Source organism: Macrotis lagotis, chromosome 1 (genome assembly GCF_037893015.1).
Source record: "Macrotis lagotis isolate mMagLag1 chromosome 1, bilby.v1.9.chrom.fasta, whole genome shotgun sequence".
NCBI lineage: Eukaryota > Metazoa > Chordata > Mammalia > Peramelemorphia > Peramelidae > Macrotis > Macrotis lagotis.
In genome coordinates, this window is record NC_133658.1 from 497,611,185 (window position 1) to 497,638,574 (window position 27,390).

The 27,390-nt window shown below is 34.3% G+C and overlaps 1 protein-coding gene across 1 annotated transcript in view; it reads right to left on the minus strand.

Annotated features, from left to right (window-relative positions):
- Window positions 1-27,144, minus strand: part of ABCG1 (ATP binding cassette subfamily G member 1) — a 110,818-nt gene extending 83,674 nt beyond the window's left edge. Inside the window, exons 1-2 of the mRNA XM_074213916.1 lie at window positions 26,857-27,144; window positions 20,210-20,453 (exon numbers count right to left, since the gene is read on the minus strand). Of these exons, the coding sequence (XP_074070017.1) occupies window positions 20,210-20,453; window positions 26,857-26,898 (286 nt within the window). The 5' untranslated portion in view covers window positions 26,899-27,144. The remainder of the gene's footprint in view (window positions 1-20,209; window positions 20,454-26,856) is intronic.
- Window positions 27,145-27,390: the final 246 nt, after the last annotated feature.

A 27,390-nucleotide genomic window follows, 5' to 3' on the forward strand; every position in this document is an offset into this window, starting at 1 on the left:
CTTGCAAAAGCAAAAAACAATTATGGTGCAATAATAGAGATGGGAAGATCAAGTGAGGGATTTTGAGATTGAGGGAAACATAGGTATATCAGTAGGCAGTAAGAATGAATTAGTAGAGAAGTAGTAGAGATTGAAAATAAGTGCAAATGAGGACGACAGGGTTAATTTGTTGAAGGAGATGGGATCACTTGAACAGGTAGAAGAGGTGGCCTTGATAAGGAGTAAGATCATTTCATTGTGTGAGATTGGGTTGAAGGAGAAGACAGTGGCAGAAAGCATATGAGGGATGGAGGATGAGGAAAAGAGGAAATGAAGATCACAGGGAATAGCCTTATTTTTTTCCCTGCAAAATTTGAGGCAAGGTTATCAGCTGAGAAAGTATGGAGAAAGGAAGTCAAAGAGAAGAATGTAAAGGTCTGGAAGAGGTGCTGTGGAGACTTGGGATAGTGAGTTGATTGGGGAGGAGTAGAAAGATTAAGATTGCCTAGTAGCAATGTTGCAGTTGTGCAACATAAATTTGACTTAGTCAAAACAACTGTATGTTTTCTCCCCACTTTCATCTAGTAACATATGTAGAACCAAAGGCAGAAAATGGTGGGAGTGATTCAAGGCAAAGGCTTTACAAAGCATAAATGGCAATATAACAGAGGGTTAGGGACCGAAGAGAAGAGGTCTGTAGAGTTGACCTATTCACCAAGAGGTTAAGATGAGGAAAAAAGAAGAGAGTGGCCAGAGCAGAGGTGATAGCCTTGGAGAGAAGTAAGGGGATTAAGGAATTGCAAAGATAGATAAAGAATACCGTACTTTTCTCCTTCTTTGGTATGGGAAGGCAAAAGGAAAGGTTGAAAGTCCATAGACTATTTATATAAATGAATTTCAGAGTTCTTGAACTCAGAGATGGTGCATTTGTAAGTGATTACTAGATTAAGGGGATAACTGCCTTTGGGGGGAGCTAAAATGGGAAAGAGAAGATTTTTGGAAGTGAGTGAATTGAGGAACAGAGAAGTTAGGGTATTTGAGGAGTATCAGTATGCATGCTGAAATTTCTTAGTAAAGGGCAGGGATATGAAGAGAGAAAGATTGTGGGCCAGATACTGAAATCATTAAGGAAGGAAAGGTAGTGACCTGGAGGTCTGTAAACAACAGCTACCAAGATTGTGATTGTTAGAAGACTGGATTGTATTGACTTCAAAGGAAAATAGGTTGTTGGGGAGAGGGTCTGCAAGATTAAATCCTCAGGGATACAGCCAGTACATGCCAAAAAAATGGAACTTGAAACCAGGTCTTTCTGACTACACACCTAGCACTCTATCTGCAAGATGCTATCTCTCTCTACTATTTTCTCACAGGATTCTTATAAGAAAATTACTGTAAACTTTAAAGTACTCCACATATGCAATTTACTATTAGGTTTATCATCATAGAAAGTTCATGCTCCAATTTCAGTCTAATAATTATATAATTAGGGTTTCTGATTCTTTGGAACCCTATTTGGTTGGGGTTTTTTTTTTTTTTGGTAAAAATATTGGGCTGGTTTACCATTTTCTTCTCCAGTTCATTTTACAGATAAGGAAACAGAGGCATACAGGGTTAAGTGATTTGACTAGGGTCACACAGCTAGAAAGGTCATATTTGAAGTCAGGTCTTCCTTATTTTATGCACTGTGCCACCTACCTGTGTTTTTTACACTTAAGAATTATATACTCTATAACAATATTTTAAAATGATGAAAAATTAATTTTAAATCATCCCTAAAAGACACAAGACCCCCAAATTAAAGTCTGTAATAAAAATTATCTACAGTTTTCATTTGATCCAGTAAAAACTCAAAACTCTAAACATTATTTTACATAGTTTTCAAAATATACTGAAATTAAACTCCAAAGAATCAAACAAAACTTCTAAAGAACCATGTTCAGCATCTCACCCAGATGTGAATAAATTTCAACTCTATGTCCCTTCAAAAGTTTCTCAGAACATGAAAAAAAAAACCTGATAATGATTCTTTTTTATGAAGAGAGGAAAATACTAGATGTATTTTGCTTAGGAATCAATGCTACAAAGAAATTTTAATTTTTTAGAAAAGATATAGTAGGGGCAGCTAGGTGGTGCAGTGGATAGAGCGCTGGTCCTGGAGTCAGAAGGACCTGAGTTCAAATTTGTCCTCAGACACTTAATAATGACCTAACTGTGTGGCCTTGGGCAAGCCACTTAACCCCATTTACCTTACAAAAACCTAAAAAAAAAGATATAATAAATGTCAGCAGGAAACACTGTAAAAACAAAATATTACTAATCTTCACTTCATCTAATATCTAATTTCCCTAATCAGGGAAATAAGCAAACAATAATATTACTATTTAAGATTTATTGTTTCAGCTTCTTTAAATATGGCCATTTTAATGTCTAGAATTTGCTATGGCTATTTTCAACTGTTCATTTAAAACTTATGATAAGACACTTTCCGCTTAAGTTCATTTCAATGTCTAGAATTGCTATGACCATTTTCAGTTATTCAGTTTTTTAGGGTTTTTTTTGCAAGGCAAATGGGGATAAGTGGCTTGCCCAAGGCCACACGGCTAGGTCATTATTAAGTGTCTGAGACCGAATTTAAACCCAGGTACTCCTGACTCCAGGGCCAGTGCTCTATCCACTGTGTCACCTAGCTGCCCCTCAATTATTCATTTAAAACGTGTCATGATTGGATACTTACTGCTTAAGTTCCTAAAGTCATTTCCCATTTTATACCTTTGTGTCACAAGGCAACTTTTTCAACTTCTAATTATAAAATTTGCCCTTTTAAAGGAGGAAAATATGATTTTTATTTTTTCTGTTTTTGCAAGACAATGGGGTCAAATGACTTGTCCAAGGTCACACAACTAGGTAATTAAGTCTCTGATGCCAGATTTGAAGTCAGGTTCTCCTGACTCCAGTGCTGGTGCTCTATCCCTAGCTGCCTCAAAAAATATAATTTTTCATAGCAAAACTGTAAAACCTAAAACAATCTCAAATATATTTCATATTAAAAGCTATTGAGGAACAATGATTGTAATAATTTTTTTATCAAAATGATAATCCTAACTTTTAGGTGCTATTTACAAATGAATGAAAATAACATTTTTAACTAAAATTTTTTTAAAAACAACTATAAACATAAAAGTAATTATTCTGGATTAAAATTTTCATCAGTATAGTCAGTAAGAGAAAAATTAAGCCCATCAACATACTAAAAAAGAAACTAAAATTTCTACTTTTTACTGGCAAAGAGGCTAAACATTCTTGTTCTTTATAATCATAGATCACAGATTCAGAAGCAGTCTTACATATCATCCATATAATTTATATTTTTTTATTTTATAGATAAAAGAAACTGAGGACCTTGAGAGAAGTGACACACTCAAGGTCACATTGATAACAAAAGACATTTGAACTTGGGTCCTTGATATAATAGGCCACCACCCTGCCATGGATCATAGAATTGTAGAAGTGTAGTGCTCCTGACTAAGCAGTCTAAACAAACCCAAAGACTATAATATAATCTGTCTATTTTAGAGAAAAAGGAAAAGCCCAGGTTGGGGAAAAGGGAGAGATGGGGGGTGGGAGGGGAGAAGAGCCATGGAGAGAAGAGAGCTCTTATTACTTGGCATCCTTTTTTTCCCTAACTTAGCAACAGCGTAAAGAACAGCCAATTGGAATGAGCTTCCTCTAGATAATGCATCATAACCGAGGTTACTTTCGTGCATTGACCGAAAGTAACACCCTATGTAAGGCAGTGAGAGCAGTCCTGGTCTGAGCATGCGACAGACTGGCAATCTGCTGCAGTGCACCTGATCATGAAAGAACAGACCTTTTACTAATTTCTCTCTCCAAAGATTATCACAAAATTAAGAAGAAAATTCTATTTCTGGTGGTTCACAATTCAAACTTCTCAAAGAAGAAAATCTTTCAGGCAGTCTACAAATCAAAGAGGCAAACAAACATATGTTTTGTTTAAATGAAAGTTGCTTGAAAGCATCTGTAACCATATCCTAGCAGAGAATTAGAAGGTATTTGTCTCTTAAATCCATTTAGACATTTTGACAAATAGAGAAGAAAAAAGAATCCCAGCCATTTCTTTCTTGCTTTTCAAACAAAAGAAAGCAGGGAGCTATCACAAAAGAAAAAGGTAATTTGAAGAAAATTTAAAAAAATTTAAAAAAAGCAGGGAGCTATCACAAAAGAAAAAGGTAATTTGAAGAAAATTTAAAAAAAGGTCATGAGAAAAGGAAAAGGAATCTAATAAATCAAGCTAGGAGGAAGCTTTTGGTTATAAACCTCAGAGGTCAGAAAAACGAAAATAAAGACATAGGAGAGCTCTCTGAGGAGTTATTTAGGATCTTCAATTTACAAGAAGTTTATGTAAAGAGAAAATTCAGTTATGTACCTAAGTTTTGTTCAATATTTCCAAATGCAAATTTTCTAGGTAGGGATGTGTTTTGTTTTGTTTGTTTTGCTTTGTTTTTAGGAAGCATTTTTTAAAAATTAAATTTAACTTTTAATTTAAGGAATAAAACAAGCATGTCTATAACATGGCAAGACATAAAAATGATTGCAAATCTATTGTGTACAATTTGTTATACCTTTTAGAAATCTAATAAAATTATCATGTGAATTTAGTTTTTCCTTCTTTCTTCCTTCCCCCATCTTAGTCACGTCTACCATTAGATACAAATTTAGAATTTTTAATAAATAAAGAAGCTTTAAACATTTACTATGAGTCAGTCACTATGCTAATGAGGAAAAGAAAGTCAGTTTTTTGCTCTTGCTTCTAAAGAGTACATTCAAAAAGGGAAAAAACTACATATTTTTTTAAAAGCTGAAAAGCTAGGGAAGCATGGGAAAGAGAAAGGTACCCAACTGGGGGCATGATTGGTTGTAATTCATGCTCAAAGTGGACCAATGACATCAATATGTTGGGATCAACGTGCAGTGTGTCCAACTTGGTTGATCAGATCAACACAAGCTCTAAATATACTTCAGTTTGTGCACTGATAGTCCATATGAATGTATCTCTAAATTTTTGCATTTCACCTTTCTATGGAGCTACTACAATTCTGATTTGTTCATAGAGCATAATGCCTTCTTGGATGCAAGCACTCCATGTTGGGCAGTCCTATGCCAGTGTGTCCCATTTCAACAATCAATTCCAAAGTTCTTTTGAGAGACCTTGAGAATGTACTGACTGCTATCACTTCTGACCTTCATGTGAACATTTGCCTTGAGTTCTCTTTAAAATAGTCTTTTAGGCTAATGAACATTTTGCATTCAAATAACATAACCAGCCCATCAGAGTTGTGCTCCCTGCAGTAGAATTTGAATGTTTGGCAGTTCAGCTCAAAAAAAAAGACCTGTGTTCAGTATCTTATCTTGCCAAATGAGCTTGAGAATCTTCCTAAAGCAAATCAAATGGAAGCAATTCTGTTTCTTGGCATGGTGCCGGTATATTGTCCAGGTTTCCACAGCCATATGAGAATGAGGTCAGCACAATAGCTCTGTAGATCATCAGTTTGGTAGGGAGCCTAAAAACTTTTCTTTCCCATGCTTTCCTTGAGAGACTCCCAAACACTGAGTTAGCTCTGGCAATATGTGTCTAACAACTTCATCATCTAGATCTGTGGACAGTCTGAGAAAGTACACTGCCAAAGTAAGTAGACTTATGCATAATTGATGGTTCCACAAATGGATGGTGTGGTGCTGGCTGATGAAAAACCTCTGTTTTCTTGGTGTTAATTGTCATTCCAAAATTAGCATAAGTAGCAGAGAGCTGATTCATTCTTTGTTACATCTCAGTCTCAGAAGTTGCACTGAGTGTGACAATCATCTATAAACAAAAAGTTGTACACCAACTCTTCTTCCCCTTTAGTCTTGGCTTGCAGCCTTTTCAAGTTAAATAATTTACCATCAGTGTAGTAGTTGATTTTGATGCTGTTTTCATCCTCTTTGAAGGCATCTGACAACATTGCTAAAAACATCATGCTAAAAAGCAGGGAGCAAGCATACAGCTCTACTTCACTCCATGGGTGACTGGGAGAGCAGACAATATCATCCATTATTCAGAATCCATGCAAACATGCCATCATGGATCAGGCATATATTACTGATGCATTTAGTTCAGAAATCAATTTGGTGAGAAATGAAGAGATAGCTAATCTGGGTACCCCCACTTAAATGGAGATTCTGGGAGAAGTCATTCAATCAGGGGGAAGGGCCAAAGAGGCAGAGGAAATTTCCAATGTGGTTAATTCCAGACTAAAATAATCTTTCATTGTGAAGAGGCTGATTACATTTTATTAACATTTGTGGTTAAGATTGGTCCTCCTTTTTCCCAGTCCTGAACATTCATATCAAGTCAGAGACTGGATATAATATAGCCCCATAGAATAAAGTAGGAGTCATATTTTTGGAAGTGATGGGGAGTCAGATTTCAGGTCAATATAAGCAAGAATTTTCTGACACTTAGAATTGATCCAAAACAAAAGTGGTTACTGCAAGACATAGTGGGTTTTCAGCCATTTTCAAATAAAACCTAAAGTGCCATCTGTTAGGGACCTTGTATTGCAGGAATTCTTCCATTGGGTAGTAGGTTAAACTCATTGACCTTTGCAGTGCTGTCCAACTCAGCTTCTAATTTCAATCATGTCTTATTTGAAAACTGTCCCACTCTTCTGAGTCATTTTGGTATATCTCATTCTGAAAGCCAAGATACTTACTCAATTGGGCATGGTAGCCAACTATCACCATGTAAGAATTAAGAATCAAAAATATTATACTATTTTTCTTTGGAGGCAATAATATCATATTGTATCAAAATAGGAGTCTCACATTTTTTGAAACCATAATTTCATTAAAGTGCATTCTTTCTTATTCAATTTCTTTAATTGAGGCATAATAATATTGGTAATATAGTATTATTAGTATCAATTGATAATATTAATAATATCAGATAGAATTATACAGTTCTTTAAGGTTTGTAAAGTTCTTTACAAATATGTCATTTTATCTTCTTCAAAAAAAGGTAGGTACTATTATTATCCTAGTTTATAGAAGAGAAAATTGAAGCCAATAGAGGTTAAATGACTTGCAAAGGGTCATACAGGTAATGTGAGGTTAAAGTTGAAATCACGTCATCTTGATCCCAAGTCTAACATACTATTCACTATGACAACCTTACAAACTCAGATTTAACAGAGTGTATTTTGCCAATAACATACAAGCTATTGGTCACTAATGCTCACTTTGATTTCTTAAATCAATGAATTTTTTATTTATTGCCTTCCCAAAAGATTTAGTAAATAATTTTATGCCAATTTGTAAATAAAAGGAGGTCTTTTTTACTAAATAAAATATCACCTGTCTTTATTGTTTAAACTTGGTGAGTTTAGTTCTGCTATAAAAGATGAAAATGCTAAGTGTTCAATATAGAATCCTAGACAGATTATAAAGGGCCTTAGATGAAAAAGAATGGGGGAGAGAGAAGATTGGATGGTTGGATAGAGAGATAGATAATAGACAGAGATAGACAGACAGATAGATAGATAGATAGATGATAGATAGATAGATAGATAGATAGATAAATACCTCTAAGTTAGATACTTTAAGATAGGTACAAGGAAGGAAGAAGAATAGCAACTGAACCTTTTGCATTCAGAGGATGCAAAATCTAAGACTACAGTCAATAGTAAAATCCATGACCTCAAATACCTATATAGAAATGCTCAAAATTTAGACAAGAACAAAGAGGTCCCAATGTAAGGAAATAAAACCTCTGATTAGACTGTGACTGGATCTTGGGTCTAGTTGGTTATACTTTATTTAAAATAAATAGAATAAGTAAGGGGAGGATGGGATAAAATAGTCATATTAACCATATGAGAGGGAGGAAAGCATGATTGAAAACATTTAGGTGAAGGTCAGAAGTATGGGAAAGGAAATGACTTTTGTATCTTTCTTTTCAGGTCATCTGTATAGAAAGAAAAAGTAGATTTTAAAAAATTGATCATAAATCTAGTAAAGAGGCATGATATAGCAGTAATGGGAGAGAAATTTGATCTATGGATCTCCTTTTCATTCCCCTATCTCTTCCCCCCTGCCTCCATCAAAAATAGGGCATTGCCTTAATGATAAATCAATCTTTAAAAAGATGATCAAAACAAAAAGAGGAAATGCCATTCAGGATCTGATTCTCATTAATGAGCAGATGGAGTAGAAATGATAGAGTATGGAGGGGAGAAAAAATTTTGTTAATAAAATCATTTTTTAAGTGATGGGGAGGGTGAAAGAAATGATCACTTCTTCCTAGAGTTTGCTATTACAGGAAGAGAGAAAATCTGGACATATAATGGTATACCTTAGATGTGGAAAAAGCAAATGTCAACGGGTTCAAAATAAGAGGTAGATAAAAACCTAGGAAGAAAAAATGCTTCAGGGAAAAGTAGCCAGGAGGTATCAGGTATACTTAAGAACAAAATTTAAAGAGACAACTCCAATGAGAAGAAAAAATGGGATTTATTAGTAGAGGCAAACATGGATGCACAGGGAACTCACCAATCAATTTGGATTTTAAAAGGAAATATATAGAAGAAGGAAGAAAAGACATGTAACAGAGAATGAATGTCAGAATTTGTCACTGTTCTGTAAAAATAGTATGAGGAATGTTACAGTTTATAATAAACTGAGGCTGGTGAGAAAAGCTATAAACAAACAATTTTTAAGCTATGTTGGAAGAAATGAGAAGATTAAGAAGGGGTAGGACCTTTTCTTGGAATGGGTGAGAGCATGATAACCAGCAAAAGAGAGAAGAAAACTGCTTAATTTATATTTTATTTATTTTTCCTGCAAAGGAATTATCTTTTTCCTGGAAATAAAAGCAAAAATAATTAACAAGAAATTGATAAGTAAGTAAGGTAATAGGTAATAAGTAAGTGATAGATAAGTAAAGAGATAATAAGAGAACACCTATCTATCTTGAATTGAAATCATCTAGTCCAGGCAGCAGTTAGTGACACTACAAATAGAGTATTAGACCCAGAGTTAGGAAGATTCATGTTCCAGAGTTCAAATCTGGTCTCAGACATTTACTAGCTATGTTACCCTCTGTAAGTCATTTAATCCTGTTTACCTTAGCTTCGCCATCTGTAAAAATGAATGGAGAAGGAAAACAAAACATCAGTATCTTTGCCAAGAAAGCCCCCAAATAAGGTCATGAAGAGTTAGAACCAATAAAGCAGTCTAAAATCTAGATGTATTTCATTCTCAGATTCTGATTGAATTTAAGATGTGATTGTTGAGAATATTCAATGATAACTGCAGAGAACCTGTGGAAGTACTCCAAAATGAGAAGAGCAAATGTCCCATTAAAAAGGAAGGGAATAGAGACCACAAACAATAGTATTGTGAATTTGACTTCAATTCCTGGGGGCTTGAGGGGAATTCTAGAATGCATCATTAAACATCTAGAACAGTTTGTTTACACACTGTATGACAGGATCCAAATGGATTTTAAAAATCTAATAAGAGGAAACTCAATAGGAAGAAATGCAATGTAAGAAGGGCATAAAAATCTACTTCAAGGTTATAAGATATGAGAAGCATGGTTAAACAGCATGGTAAAACAGGGTTACATTTATATATCACTGTGATGGAATAGGTCTTGATGAGCTAAACTCGATTTAATTATAATTTAGAATCATTTATAGGTCATTGAACAGTTAACAAAAGGTTTGTTTAGACATGGTAAAGAAAGTACAGGATATTTGGAGTGGTTACAACATTACTTCAGGCAGGGGTATTCAGCTTCCTTGTATTAGTCATGATATAGTTCCATAGTCAGAAGCCTCAGACAGGGACCTGAGGATCCCAGGTGCCTTCCTTACTCGGGCAAACAGGAAGCCATATCAACAACCTGAGCCAGTCTCCTGAGTCAATTAACTCTCAAGGTGAGGTACAGTACCTCCTGAAGAAAAAATAGTAGTAATCTGAATGGGATAAGGCCTCAGAAACAGCTAGCAATTCTACCATCACAAACCCAAAAAGACCAAGACAACCTTGGACTGCTTTAAAAATGTTATAATTTCAAGTAGGACAGCAATAGTTGCACTCTACTATGTGTTCATTGAACCTTATATAGAATTAAGTATTCTATTTTGAGCACCATGGTATAAGAAAAACACTGATACACTTCAGATAGTGTTCAAAGGAGGATGGTAAAGAACTCTGAATTCAAGTCATATGAACACTAATTGAAGAAACTGGGTATATTTAGTCTGAAGAAAAGTCAGAAGGAGGATCGTCTTCACATATCTGAAGAGACCACAACACATCTATCAGAAATTGAAAATGTTCAAGGGTATGAGAGAAACACAGGTGCATTATAATCTACTAGTGGAGCAGTGAACTGGTCTAACCATTGAGCAAAACAATTTGGAATAAAGCCCAAACAGCATTAAAAATATGAATTCTTTTTGACTTGACAATGCCACCACCAAGACTATATCCCAAAGAGGTCAAAGAAAAAGGAAAATGACACATCTATCTATCTATCTATCTATCTATCTATCTATCTATCTATCTATCCATTCATCTAGATATATCTGTCTAGGTAGGGGCAGTTAGGTGGCACAGTGGATAGAGCACCACCCCTGGAGTCAGAGTCTTACTTTTTTTGGAACAAAAAATATGGAAATATGTTTTACATGATTTCACATATATAATTGATATCATATTGCTTGCTTTCTCAATGGATGAGGGAGGGAGAGAATTTTGAACAGAAAATTTAAAAAGAATAGAATGTTTAAAATATAAACAATAAATTGGATGCTAATTTAAAAAAGTATCCAAAGAGCTGTCATTTGAAAAAGAGATTGGACTGATTCTACATAGATACTAGAAGCATTAATCCTAGAAGGGAGAATCAAATGTCAGAAGTGGAAATTGCAAAGAGACCAATAGAAACTTGCTATCAGGGAAAATTTCTAACAATTAAAACAATCCTCCAAAAGAAGGATGAGATGGCAAGAACTGGGAGGGTTTCCCCCTCATTGGAGTTTTTCAAGCAGAGTTTAAATGACCACTTGTCAATTATGATATAGTAGGATTCCTTTATGTAAGGGTTTAACTAGATAGCAGCTGAGCTCACTTTCTTCTCCCAAATTATGCCATTCTGTAATCTTTTGAGTCAGAAAATTTGAGTTTGAATCCTGTCCCATGTACTTAATAGCTAAGTGATTCTGACCAGGTCACTTATCTTTCTGTACCTGTTTTTTCTCATTTACAAAATGGGTAAATTCAAGGGTTCTATGGTCCCTCTTAGATCTGAATCTATGATTCTATAATCATATCTGACATTTTATTTCAAAACTGGGCAGTTAAGTGGTACAATGGATAGAGCATTGACTTAGGAGTCAAGAGTACAGGAGTTTGAATACAGCCTCAGGCATACAACACATATAGCTGTATGACCTTGGACAAGTCATTTCACCCTGATTGCCTTGCATCCAGGGTCATCTCTGATCCATATCTGACTATTGGACCCAGATGACTCTGGAGGAGAAAGTGAGGCTGGTGACTTGGCACAACCCTCCCTCCCTCATATCCAATTCATCTGCATCATTTTCCCTGATGTCATAGTCTTCTTCAAGAAACGAAGGACGGACATCACTACAGATCTAGTGTTTTGTTACCAGTGGGTTCAAAGGCATTTAGATGTTTCATCTTTCAAAATCTGAGGACCAACCAAAAGCCTTTCTGTTCTAAATGGCCTCTGCTACTTAAAAAAATGAATCAAAGTGAATTGCTCGTGATCATATTGTTACTATATAAATATGAGAGATGGTTCAAATGAAGATATTGAATGATACGACCAATAATACTATTATACTTTTTTGAGTAATAATATTCCTCACTCAAATCTGGCTATTGTTATCTCTCCAGAATTCTGAAAGGTAGTGCATTCATCAAGGCAGTCATCATTTCTTTCAAGTTTCTAAAATAATTTTCTTCTTGAAAAATTGACTTTCTTTACCAATAGTATTACCAAATTTGAGATTCAAGTTGATAAAGGCAAAATTATCACAGTTTTTCATAATTCACTTGCATATAATATTTAATTCCATTTAAATCCCTTAAAATGGAATCAAACTTCCAAGTTCATAAGAGACTTCTCAAAAGGGCTTAGAAATAATTTCTTCCTAATTTTGACTAATTAAAATAGTACATTGCTGAGGAATGATCTTGTAAAGAAGAGCACAGATTTAATGAAATGATGAATCAGTAGAAAAGAACTAGACATGGGCAAGATTATGAACATAAATTTCCATTTGGTTAGCCACAAGCTCTGGAGTTTGATTTTCCTGATGAAAATACCTGCCCAAAAGGGTTTGATGGAATTCTAATGAATTTGGGTAGAAGGTAATATTCTCTTCTTGAGGTTCCCAAAAGAGATTTGTTAATAAACTTCACTCATTTAGCAGCCTATTATTAAAAAGCTGGTTGTTATATAAGGTAAGTTAATATCCCTCTTTTGTCTTGTTAGGGAGAAAAGAAATCAACTTTACTTGAGTAAGAAATGCAAAAGTATTTTTATAACAATTGAAGTACATTATTAAAAATAATCTAACAAATATGATCTGTCATTTTTAATTCCTCCAAATTAGGTGGGGCTTAATTATGTTTACCTTTTAAAATAATGAATTAACTAAAGAATTATATATTCTATATTACATGCATACATATCATTTAGACTCTCCTATTAGTTTGGTTCTCAACTTAAATACTTTAAAAATGTAATCTTGGTAAATGTATTCTGTTTCTATAAATAATGTCACTTACTTAAAAGAGATCAGACCTTACATACCAGATTCATTTTATAGTTGAATGGATACTTAGTGCAAATGTTCTCTTTAGTAAAATCAAACTCCCTTTTGCATTGTCCACTTAACTAAATGGATAGGAAAAAAACCCCTGCTTTACAGTTATTAACCTAAGAGGCAACTTTAAACTAATTTAAAGCTCAGTGAGATAGTATTTGACATATAGAAAATTTTACTGGCATTGGATTAATTGACACAAAGCATCTACCTGTTCGGAGTATGTCTATCCTATGAGTCAACACAACTAAGACTGTCAAATCTTATCAAAAAAGGGCTTCTACAATACCTCCATGATTTTTAACAGAGTAAGTAAAATCCTTATAATCTTGGAAGAGATTTAAAAACCGGTGAAAATATTTTTAAAATAACCTTTAAATTTCAAATTTTATAAAGCAAAGTTAAAAAAAACTTCTGGTTGTGAACTGAAATGATAGTATGTGTGGTAACAATGAAGTTTGATACTCTTCCAAATGATTTTGCCCCATCACCTTATGCTACGTGAGTTAATTCCTTGTGGGAAAGTAATTACTATATGAGAAGTATGTGAAGGTCTCCTTAGGGATTATTCTTTTTTCTCCTGAGCATAATTCCTTTCAGAATTATGTTATGTACTGGGAATACATTACATGATCTAGTTTTCTCTCCAAAGAGATCATTAATCATATGAAAAAAGCTTAAATGCAATTGAAAAAGCAATATGCCTCTAAGCTTTTGAATATTCAACTCAAGAGTTTAATAGAGTTAATGCCTGGACCTCTCCTTTCTGCAAAACAATACCTTTGATAAACAGATTTTTTTTGAGGTATTCCACAGCATTGGTTCATTGAATAATTTTATAATAATTATGGCATTTTCTTTCTTTGCAGAGCTCTTACTATCAGTAGGACCACTATCACAGATTGCTATATAAGGCAAACCAATTATCTTCCTGATATTTTCAATAGTATCCAAGGTAGATATGAATTTTGCAGTTGAAAAAATAAGGGAATGAAATTCACAAGGATTGGAATCTAAGTTCCAGCTCTTCCATAAACTAACTGCAAGACATTGGGCAGGATCACGTTATCTCTCTGGGCTTCTGGATCACATACATAAAATGAATAATGTTAACTAAATGCTTTTAATGGTTTCTTCCAACACTAAAATTTTATGGTTTTTTTCCATGATGTTACAGTCATAGAGTTTTACAGATAGGTTCCAACATAAGGGGCTGAACACCAGCAGTATATTTAACGTGCTGAAAGTTCAAAAAGATAGTCCTTAATCTAAGGAATCTACCTTAAACTAAACTGAGAGAACTGTAAATTGAAAATACATTAGAAAAAGGAATTGTATAAACTCTACTGATGAGAGTCATCTCATCATAAGTTTTCACTCAGTTGACTCAATTGAATTTGAAGGTATAAGATATTTAAAAAGATATATAATGTCCTGGAAGAAAGGGAAAGGAGAGATAGAATGGGGTAAGTTATTTCATAAAAAAGAGGCAAGAAATGGGGCAGCTAGGTGGTGTAGTGGATAAAGCACCAGCCCTGGAGTCAGGAGTACCTGGGTTCAAATCTGGTCTCAGACATTTAATAATTACCTAGTTGTGTGGCCTTGGGCAAGCCACTTAACCCCGTTTGCCTTGCAAAAAAACCTAAAAAAAGAGGCAAGAAAAATCTTTTACTTTGGAGTGGAAAAAGGGGAGGTTGGGGGAGTGAATGAGCCTTACTCTTATCAAAAGTGGCTCAGAGAAGGAATAACACACAATTTCAATAGGGTATATAAATCTACCTTACACTAGAGGAAAATAGGAGAGAAAAGGGATGGGAGATAGGGGACAGGGAAAGAGGAGGGGGGTGTAGGTGTTAGAAGGGTGGGAAGATCATGGGAGAGAGTAGTCAGATACAACACACTTTTGAGGAGGAATGAGATAAAAGGAGAGAAAGAATAGAATAAATGGGGGTAGGAGGGAATTGGATTGAGGGAAATACAGCTAGCAATAGCAACTGTAGGGGAAAAAATGTTGAAGCAATTTCTCTGATAGACTTATGATGAAGAATGCTGTCCTCCCAAAGACAGAGCTGATAGTGTCTGAATACAGACTGAAGCATCTATTTTTATCTCACTTTATTTTTCTTGAGGCTCACTTTCTTTGTGAAGGGGAAGGTTATGTATACCTTTACAATGTAACTATTGTAATAATATTTTAAAAAACATATAAAGAAAAAAAGAAAAAACTTAAAACTACTCCTACTACTGCCTCAGAGTCAAATGAGGCTATAGAGCTCTAATCTGTAACAAAAATCTCACTAGCTCCAAAAAATCTAACAAAAGTAATTACAATAGGGTCAAAATCTTAACAGGAACCTTAACTCCAGATTTCTTGGAACTATCACAAAAATAGGATACTTCCCTGATAACTATTTGGACATAGCTGCCAAGATATATCACATGGGGCTCTTAACTATCTAATTAAGATAATCTCTTGTTTTCTCTGACTTCAAAGAAATTTTTTTAATAGATTCATTTCCTATTTTTCCTACCTCCCTAGAACCTTCAACACACACACACACACACACACACACACACACAACCAGCAGGAACAAAGAATGTTTCTTAAAGAAAGGCAAGGTGAAATAATGAAATAGCATCGACTAGATTCAAATCCTATCTTTATCACTCTCTTGGGACTCCAAAGTAATTTTTCCCATCTTTTGTTCTTGGAGGTTCTTGGAGTTGAAAACATCACTCACTTTCCATACTTGACCATGTGTGATCTTAGAACATTAAATAACCCTTTTGGGTCTTATTTCTTCATCAGTAAAAAGAGGGGTTTTAACATCCAGATTTTACCCTAAGACCCTGTGATTCTACAAGTATGGTATGATACAACAAAATCAAGCCTCCTGTTTCAAATCCATCATTCTGTCTGCTATCCCATATTTTTATAATAGAACTAAGAATACTTAACAGTGAATAGGAGGAGTCCAATAGAGTATGCTAAGAAATTGAAGGAGTAAAGGTTCACTTTTAAGTCTGGGTGGAGTCTGGGTTTATTACAGAGTACACAGCATCTGAGATAAGTATTGAAAAGAAAAAATAAAAGAGGTAAACTGTGTAGAATGATCAGTCCTGATGGTTTCTCCCAATGTCAACAATTATGTCAGTCACTGATTAAACAGAATTTGAAATACCTGTTAAAAACATTTAATGACAAATATTAAAATTTACTTTTAAAAAATTCGCATGCCCAGTTAGTAAGTTGATTCAAAATGAGATCCTGCCCACCATTTCTAAATGTTTCAACTTCTGGGTTGGTGATTACATTTACTTTTATTTTAGTTAGTTAGGGGGAGTAAAAGTTAATTCTCCAATTGATTGATATTTTTTTCTTATTCATTGATATAAAAATATGTTTTAACAAGGCACTTCTAAACTTCCTTACAAAATATACTTTCTCCAAAAATGTCTAATTTATTGATAATTATATTTGTCATATAAAACCTGGACAACAGGCCAAGTTTTTATAGCTACAAATAAGTTTTATAGAAATACTATCTAATTCCAAAGGTCTAGGTATTTCAAGGATGATATAGACCCAGGAATAGAAAAAGCCTCTTGGAATTTCCAGATGATTTTCAATCATTTCTCTTGCTTTCATATAAAACCCTCTTCCTCAAATAGAAAAAAAAAATTAATTTAATACTAAAGTTTCAACCAAATAGTCACAACCTTAGACTTAAATGTAAAAGAATCCTTTTCTTTTAAAAAGAGGTTTTTAGTCCTTCACAGTGTTAGATAATAATAATTCCACCAAGTGGACATTCTAAAAATATATAGCTTTTCTCCTAGTCACAGAATTTCAAAGTTGAAGAGAGTTTAGCAATTATCTAGTTCAATTCATATTGAGAAGAAAAAGTTTCTAGAGAGAGTTTTTCTAGAAAGACTATATAACCAAAAAGTTCCAACTGCCAAATCCAATGGAATTTTCATAATGTTTATTCTCTTTAATCTTTCTTCTATATATGAAGTTATTGTCTTTCCTTCTTTCTTTCCTTCTTAATGTATTCTACTTTCATGGTTTCCTTGTCACTACTATCTCCTAGATTCTCATACTATCTATGAATACAACTCAGTATCCTTTGCTGGTTCTTTCTTCTTTTTCCCCAAAGATGCTAATTCTAATTTCTAATATCTATTCCTATTGCTTAAATATATAATAAATATAAAAGATGAAATTAAATAAATGCTAGCTATTATTGTTGTTATTTATTATTAGTTTGAAGGGGAAAGAAAGAAGGAAAGAGGTATCCAAATGCCTATAACATTCATCAGACTTTGATTCTCAAACAACCTGGCAAAATTATTCTCATTTTGCAATTGAGGAAACTGAGGCAGATAAAGATTAAGAGAGGGTCAGGGTCACACAGTTAGAAGTTTATGAGGCTGGATTTGAACTCAGGTCCTCCTGATTATAGGCCCAGTGTTGTTTATAGATGGTGTTTACTGCTCAACTTAGCTCAGGTGATTTCTAAATCTATATAACCTGCCTCAATTGCAGTTCTGAAAAATAACTCCACTTGCATACTCACTGAAATGAAATTCAAAAAGCTCAAAATGAAAAGTATTATCCACCCACACATACACTTACCAAAGTAAATTATTTTGATAATATTACTATCTTCCCTGTTAAATAGGATTATAACTTCATTCATCTTTGGCCTTTCTTTTTCCTTCACTCACAACATCCATTTAGTTGCAAAATTCTATTGATTCTACTTCCAAAATATCTTTCACATTTATCTCCTCTTCAATCATATAACCACCACTCCAATGTGCAGGTCTTCATTCTTTCACCTAAACTATTATAACAGATTTTTAACTGTTCTCCTACCTCTTACCCCCCCCCCTTTAATTTATTTTTCATACTACTGCCAAAATAACTTTCAGAATGCACAATTTTGGCATCTTTTCAAAGAATAATTATCTGGAAATGATTAATTCAAGAACCTTCACAATTTGTTTTTGATAACTTTTCTAATTTTATTTCATTTTATTCCCCTTCAAGCATTCTTCCTAATCATACATGGTTGCTCCCCCAATATTAGCCTAACCTCTTAACTTCAACACAATCATACAAGCCATCATTCATGCCTAGAACATATTCCTTCCACAACATCTCTTATTTCTCTTCTAGTCCCAGATCAGGTACCACCTCCTTAGTGAAGCTGTTCCTAATCTCCTCATTCTTCTTTCCAGTAAGCTGAAAATGATCTGTCCTGCAAAATCCCCATAATACTGTAGTGGGATCTCTTTCCATTTCTCTTATCACATTCTTCCTTATATGTTTCCTCCTTATTATACGTTAATAAGCTCCTTGAATGTAGAGCTCACATTTTTCATCTTTGTGTCTTTTGCACAATGCTTTGAAGCAAGTTATTTACTTAGATAAGTTCAGATTCCTGAAATGCAGAAGGCTAACACTAGACAAACAAAATGATGCTGATAGAAAATGAAGGCTTAAAAAATATACTGAGATTAAAACTAAGTTGTGTTTTTAAAGAAAAACAATTTTTCACTGGTGTCAATCACTTCTTTTCCTTTTTTCCTTTATAGATGTCAAGTTGTTTTTAAATTACTAGTAAAGTCTCCTGCACAATATCCTTCAACATGTATTGTAACTTCCTTTTAATTAGCATTCTCTCATCTACGGGAAAGAACATTTTATGGGAAGTTTACAAAAAAAATGCTACATTTATCAAGACATATAGCAAAATGAAAGTCAATGGTTAAGTCAGTCAGGGTGAAGAAAATAAAATATTAATCCAAGAATATATCTAGTTCATGAACCTGGAGAAAGTCAATGGTTAAATCAGTCAGGGTGAAGAAAATAAAATGTTAATCCAAGAATATATCTAGTTCATGAACCTGGAGAAAGTCAATGGTTAAATCAGTCAGGGTGAAGAAAATAAAATGTTAATCCAAGAATATATCTAGTTCAGATATAAATGAGGAAGAGACATAGGTAACATTTCTGAGAGAATTAAAAATTTATATCAGTTATTGATTCTCTTCAACTTCAAAGAAATTTCTCTGAAGTCCAACTTCTCAAAGATAAGCAAGGGTCAACATTCTCTATTTCTTTGGTCTCTACCCATATGATTTAACGTAATTAATTTTTCTGACATAAAATAGTTAAAAACTTTTAAAAAGATCTCTATCAAAACAAATAAAATCTTTTAAAAAAGATCTCTATCATAAACAAGTGACTGGTAGAAATTACTAGTTATTTTGAAAAGTAAAAATAAATTTTCTTTGCCTACTATTTGATATTAAAAGTGTTAAAAGGGGCAGCTAGGTGGCATAGTAGATGGAGTACCAGCCTTGTAGTTAGGAGTACCTGGGTTCAAATCCGGTCTCAGACACTTAATAATTACCTAGCTGTGTGGCCTTGGGCAAGCCACTTAACCCCATTTGCCTTGCAAAAAAAAAAAAACCTTAAAAAAGTGCTAAAAGATAATTTTAAAATAAGAAGAAATAATAAAAATTTATATAGAAATGCCCTGTTTCAGACATGTTAAAAAATACAATTATAGTACAAATTTTATAAATTGAAATGCTTATCAAGTTTTAATAAAAATGTAAAATAATTAAAACTTAATTTGGAGAGGTTTTTACCATTTTGGTGAATTTTTAAAATTTGCATTCCATTAGCATGAATTAAAATTCCCAGTTTTCATAATTAATATTTCTTTCATGAACACCAAAAGCTCATATATCTAAGTATATTTTGGGGAAGACAAAATTTCTAATTTTTTGATTTGTGATAAAGGAGAGTGAAATCTTTGGCCCACAGGAGTTGTTTTTTTTTTTCTATAATCTCCAGACTGAATTTAACTTTTTAAAGGTAAGCAAATAATAAATAAAAAAATGCTGACCTGAAGAAGAAAATAAAAGAATATATTTTTCAGATAATAGTTACTTATAGTTTCTGAGAAAGGAAAACAGCTAAGAACAGATCCCAAGAAGAAGTCTAATAACAGATGAATGAATATCTTAATACATCAAAGTTTTCTTTCTCATAACTTGACTATGACCAAAGTTTGAAGATACTCTAACCTTAATTTCCAAACACTGGAACATTTCATAGTAATATATTATAAAATCAGTTCAACCTTCTTCTTTTACCAATTAGAAAGTGAGACATCCAATCCTTTAATCAACAGATATACTCAACAACCACTATTCCATACTTTTTCCACTATATTCTGCATTCTCTATTGCTTCTTACTGAATATCAACAGATAAGCTTGCCTCACCTTTCTTCCTCCACCATGGTCCTTCCGGGACAGAATAAGAAAGATCTTTAAATTCAATGTTCACTGCTGCCCTTCTAGGCAACGAGGAGAAACGTTGTGCTTCAGTCAGATTGTTGTCCACTTTTTTCATGTGTCCATTCAACAGGTCAGTTTCTGTACTGTCCATACTATTTGAAACCACCTCATCCACTGAGACACATACTGACTTTGGCTCTGTTACACCTGAAGAAAAACTGCTGGCATTCTAGGAGGGGGAAAAAAGAAGGAGGCAATAAGATCTTGTAAATTATAGAGATGAAAGTAAAGTCTTAATAATTAGCAACTACCAAAATCAAGAAAATTCCAATGAAACTGGCATCTTCTTATAAACAATAGTGCATCTATTTTTATTTATAAAAAGGGTTTTATGCTGATTTTTGGTTATAATTTTTGTATTTTTTTAAGTCAAAATGTGAAAAAGTAAATTGCCAAAAATTTTATAGTAAAGTCATAATTCTTAACAAATGATTTTCTTTGAAGCATAAAACTGAATTATAAATTCTTTGATCATCTTAAAAATCTTTATTGACTAAATGAAATGATAGCTAGGGCAAATAAAGCAAATGTAAATCATAACCTAAATAATATTTATTTATTTTTTATTTTTTATATACCTGTTATTCAATTTCTTAAGAGTATTCCTATTATACTTTGTATTTCTCCATTATCCCATTTGATCCTCAAAACACTTCTTTCTCAGATAAGGAAACTAAAGCACAGAGAGGCCAGAGATTTAAACAGTCAATTTATTGTGGATCCATGGTGGATACTCAGTGGATCCACGGATTGAATTATTTTTTAACAACCATTTATCTCATGCTTCCATTTCCTTTTTGTCAAATTTAGTTTTGGTTTCCAAAGTTTTATTTTGATAATATAATTATAATTCAGGTGTCCAGGACCCAAAGTGTTTTTGTGATAAATAGCAAAAATAATTTTGTAATGTATCAACAGCCCTAAGAAAATAAATAATATTCTAGAAGTTATAAAAGCAAAGGAAACACAAGGTGTACATATAATTGAATTGGGTCCCCTTCTTAAAACTTTAGAGTAAATATAGTAGCTTCAAATTGGCATGTATACTTTTTTCATATTGATGAAGTTATTATTACTATACCAGGATAATTATTATATAATTCACTAACAGAAATTCAGCTTACTATCATACATTCTTACCATCACACAGCTTATTATCATAGTATCATACCTACAACATAGATCTAGACAAAACTATGTTGATGTCTGATCAAAATAGGATTCAAATCCTATTGGTTTCATTTCAGATTGTTTAAAAGTTTATTTAAAGGAACAGTTTTATATTGTTGTTGACAGTCAAATACCAAAAGGAAAACAGAGAAAAGATTTTCTAAAAGTGATCACAAATTCTATTTAACAATTTAATTGATAAATAAATTAACAGGGCCGGGGGTAAGAAACAGAATGACTTGAAGTTACCAAACCCAAATAGCTTAATTTGAACCTTGTCTCATATTTGTCCTCCCTCCCCATCTGTCTTTCTGTATCACATGTGCTCCCTTTTCTTCTCTCACAACATTCAAATTTGTTTCTCCTTTTCACTTCAGTAGCTGATAAAGTCCAGGTGAACTCTAAATTCATATTTTGATGCTATAATCTTGAATCTTAAATTTAGTTCTCATCTTATGTCTTTTGTCCTCTTCCTGGCTAAAATCTTTGAGGAAACATGTACACTGTGCTGCTATTTCCTCTGCTCTCATTCTTTTCTTAATCCTTCAGGTAATCTGTCTTCATCATTCAATTTCAACTGCTTTCCACAATGTTACTAATGACCTTTAAATTACCAAATCGAATAGTCTTTTTTCTCAGTCCTCAACCTTTGAAATTGTTAAATGCCTTTTCCTCCAGAATACTCTCTCTCTTCTCTAGGGTTTGGCTCTCTCCTGCTTTTCCTCCTATCCTTCCAGTACCTCCACAGTCTCTTTTGATGTTTCCTTATCCATGTCATGTCCACTGTGGGTATCCCTCCAGGACTCTGACCTAGACCCTCTTTCTTTTTTGTGCTATATGTTTATCTCAGTTCCTCATCTGTAAAATGAATTCGAAAAGGCAATGGCAAACATCTCCAGGATCTTTGCCAAGAAAATCACTAATAGGGTCATGAAAAGTTGGATATGAATGGAAAGACTCAAAAGCAACTAAAAATAAAAAAAAATCATCTTTGATTCAATTATTATTTTATATCCAGGCCTAACCTCTTACCTGAGCTCCAATCCTGCAACACCAATTATTAGAAATTTTGAACTAAATGCCCTATATTCTGTAAGCATCTCAAACTCAACATGTCCAAAATAGAATTTGTATTTCTCCTGGGCCCTCCTACCTCTTTCCTCTTCCCAACTTTCCTGTTATTTTCAAGGCCACCACCAATCTTCAGGCAGTGAGATCACTACTTTATATATATATATATATGTATATACATATATATATATATATATGTATGTGAATACAAACACACACAACCATGTACTTTTCTCTCAAATTATACAGCTACTACCCTAATTCAGATATTTCAGGCCCTCATTATCTTTTTGCCTGGACTATTGCCATAGCCTAACTAGTCTCACTTTTCTAATATATAGGTTAGAGCAAGTCATCCTTTAGCTCAATGAGCTCTTGTGACTCCTGATTTCCTCCAGGATCAAATATAAATGCCTCTGTTTGGTATTTAAAGCTTGGTCCCCTTCTAACTTTTCTAGTCCTCTTACACTTTACATAGAAAGTTTCTTGAAATGTGTGTTCCTTGAACATGACCCTACATAATAAAATAAAAATGGATACATGATCTGAATTTTAAAGACTAAAGCATAAAAATGATGCCTAGCAGAGAATATACTTTACATAACCATTAGTAGACAGCAATTTCTTAACCAAATAAAGATAGAAGTGATTACAAAAGATGAAGATAATTTTGGGGGGGGTTGGTAAGGCAATGGAGTTAAATGACTTGCCCAAGGTCACACAGCTAGGTAATTATTAAATATCTGATGTCAGATATGAACTTAGGTCCTCCTGACTCCAGGAGAGGTGCTCTATCCACTGCCACCACCTAGCTGCCCCAAGAAGATACTTTTGATTTTATAACATTGAAAACTTTTACATCAAGAACATTAATGCATCTAGAATAAAAAGAAAAAGTTTATTGGTAGAAAATTAATATCTTATTGGTACAAAATTAATATCTTAATATCAAGTATCTCTGAAAAGGTCCTGGAATCTAAGATGCATACATACAGATATTCATACATATATACATGCATATATACATATAGCATATAAATATATTCATACATCTATAGCTATCTAAAAATCATTCCCTATTAAAATATATATGAATAAACAATTCTCAAAAGAATTGTTAACTATTAATAAACCATATGATAAGATGCTCCAAAACTCTAACAATAAGAGAGATGAGAAAAAGGACAATCAAAATATGACCCTGAGGCTTTATCTTGCACTCAGAAAATTGGAAAAGTTAGCAAAAGGAACAGCTAATGTTAAAAGACAGGTATATTAACATATTTATGACAGAGATATCAGTTGATACAACCAATCTGGAATGTTCAAATAATGTAATTAATAAAATGTTTATTCTCATTTGCTCAGAGGTACTGCTGGAGTTCAATGAAACATCAAAAGAAACTGAAGAGGTACTGAAGAGATAGGAGAAAAAGCAGGAGAGAGCATAGTTCCACACAAACTCTATTGTGTGTATGTGTGTGTGTGTGTATAATTATAACTGCATATTTTTGTGTAGTATAAAAGAACTAGAAACAAAGCAGATGCTCATTGACTGAACAATAGTTAAAATATGGTATATAAATGTTATGGATGTAATCCCAAAACATAATGTAAAACCCATTACAACTTTGGAAGTTTCATGTTGTAAGAAACAATGAATGTAATAAATAGAAAGGTAGGGAATAGTTTATAAGAACTGATGAAAAGTGAAAAAACCAGATGTAGAAAATTGATATAACCAATAAAAAGGCAAATCTAAAACAACAATAAAATACTATTTAAACTGAATAGTGTGAAATTCTAATAAACAAACCTGTCTTCAAAGAATAGATAGGAAAAAGTTTTCCTACTCCTTTGCAAAAGAGTGATCCTCAATTGTGGAACCCTGCATATAACATCAGTCTTTTTCAATGTATGGTGACTAGTTTTTGTTTTGTTTTTTGCAAGGCAGTGGATTTAAGTAACCTGCCCAAGGGTCACACAGGTAATTATTAAGAGTGTGAAGGTGGATTTGAACTCAGGTACTGCTGACTCCAGGGCTGGTGCTCTATCCTCTGCACCACCTGGCTGCCCCTGGTGATTAATTTTGCTTAACTTTTTATCTTCCTGTTTATATAAGTGTCTGTGTATGTGTGTAAATACACATTTACACCTAACAACAATAACAACAACAATAATAATAATAATTTCTAATTCAATGTCTTTTCATAACTAAATATCCGTTTTTTTGGGTGCTATTAAAAGACCCCAAGACTTCTTGATTTAAATGTTTTAAAAGTTAATAATGCACAAACAAGAAATAAATTACTTGATGCTTTTATTGAATTTTTTATTTAAGAATCCACAATATTAAAAACAGTGACAATGAATCTTAATGGAATGTTTATCCAAGCGTTCAACTAGATAAAACTAAATTTCATGGGGCTTTGTTTGAAAGTTTAAGTTTGAGAGTTTTTGAATTTTTCATAATGTCAAGGTAGAATAATAAATGACCAGTCCTATGCTACATGTTAGGGAGATATATATATGAAAAACTAGAAGTAGGTTAAGCTTTCAAGGTGCTTACAAGATGAGGGAAGATAGCACATAAAAGGGGAAGAGGGAGGGAGAGGAAAGGGAAAGAGAAAAGTACCCAGAGTTTAAGCATGATGAAAAGTTCAAAGCAGTGCAGCTTGGTGAAACAAGAAGAGATGACGGGCCTAGACACCCTCCTTAATTGGAGGTTTGAGAGGAGTTCTCCACTCCATCCTTCACTCAAAGGGGTCCCAGAAATAGAGAGGACTGATGAGGTGTGAATAGCAAAGTTGAAGTGATTTTGCAAGATAATGAGGTTCCTTGGAGTATGATGAAGAATTACAAAAGAAAGCAGCTGGAAGAAAATGAAAGGATGCACCTGGACATATCTCTTGAATGCGTTCAATTTTCTTACCAGTTTTTAACCAAATATCTCCTAATTCCATTTCATATGCCTTACATCAAATCTTTTCTATATTGAGCTAGCAACCTTAGGCGTTAGTTCACAGTAAACCTGTTTGGAAATCACAGGAGATAATTGTACGAAACAGAGCATGCTCAGAAAATGAGCCTTTTTTTTAAAATCCCCATGAGCTCAGAGCGAGAGGTAACTGTAGGTCAATTCCTGCAGAGTACAGCTGACTTCAAATTCAGGATGTTATAGATGGGGGGGGGGGGACGTAAAAGAGAAGAAAGAAAAATAGGTGGGTGCTGTCACTATTGGCTAATAAACCTGTATCTAGGAAGCCTTTGTCAACATGTGATGGGAAGGGGGAAGAAAGAAGTAATTATTGAGATGGGGTAATTTCTATATATAGTCTGTATAAGTTGAAATTCAGACTATGAGAAAATGAACATTGATGTGTTAATTATAGAAACACTATTATGAAAGTTTGTTCAGTATAATGCACACACGATTTCTGCCCCCTCCTCCCTTTTTAGTATGTTTGTATAAAAGAAATGGAGGCAAGGGAAGATGGCTGAGAGAGTGCTTTTTGATCCTTGCAATGGGAAAACATTGAATAAAATTCAGTTTCTTGTCCTTTTGTAACCTAGCACCTCATTAAAATGAAAGCCTTCCCATCCCCACCGAATTCTTTATATGGTATATTCTGTGAGCAACATAAAAGCGTTCTTTTTTTAAAAAAAATATAGGATGTCCGAAGTTTACCTACAGAAAAAAAAGGTTCCTGGCAGGAATTAAGGTTTCCCCTGGCTTCCCTACCACTGTTTCCCAGTAGACATCACTGCTTTTAACCCCTTTAAGTCTGGGGGGGGGGGGAGATGATTTCTCAGAGGCAAGGAAAAGGTTCTATTTAGTTTTGGAGCGATATTTCCCAGAGCAAAGAGACAATCTGGAGGAAAGTCACAACCAACAGACACTGTTACTGAAGCCTTGAAGAAAAGTTTCCCATTGATAAACCGAGAAATTGGATCTACCAGCTTCTCCCAACTCCTCTCTTCTAAACCAGGTCCTTCAAGAACCTCTGCTGAGGTAGTGGGAGTTCCAAAGGATGTTGCCCTCCTTTAAAAGAAAGAAGCACTAAATCATAGAAACAACGGTGCCTTTTCCCAGGATCTTCAGACAATGTCTTAGGGACTGAAACGGGACATCAAAAGATGCCTCTGTCAGTGATGCACAATTCCTGACTTCATCATCCACCTCCCTACCTCAACTCCTCCTCCCCTCCCCATAACACTAACTCTGCTTCCCAAAAGCGGTGTCTTCCACACTTGGAGGAAGAGAAGGAGGAGATGGAAGGAGTAAAGAAAAATGACAATGACTGTAATTTGCAGAGGATTTCTTCACTTACCAGAGCCGTGCCCACTGAGAAAGCTGCCATCAGATATGCCATGCCCCGGGGGCGGTGGCCAGGGGACGACAGCGCCAGGCTCCTGCTGCAGGCGGTGGTGCAGAAGGTGGAGGCAGCCTTGGCAGAGGGAAAGAGGAGAGAGGAAGGAGGAAGAGGAGGAGGGAAAAAGGGAGGAGGGAAGAGGAACGAAGAAGGAGAGAAGAGGCACCTTTTCAGACTCCGGCTTATTGTTTACCAGGGCTCCCTTTTCCCTGCCCCCAATGCACCGCTCAGGGCTTCACTGTCTCCAAATAGGCTCCAGTGATTGGACTAACCAAGAGAGGGGGCGGGATTACTTGCAGGTAAACGTGCTCTTGTTTTCCTCCTTCCCATCTGTGTGATTCACTAGTCTGCTTTTCAGTTCTTCCTCTCGGAGTTTTTCCTTATCTTCCTGCCTCGCTTCTCCCTCCTTTCTGGGTCCCAGTCTATAGATGGGGAAGCAGGGAAAGGAGAGTGGGGGAGGGGACGACGATTGCATGGACAGGACAAGGGATG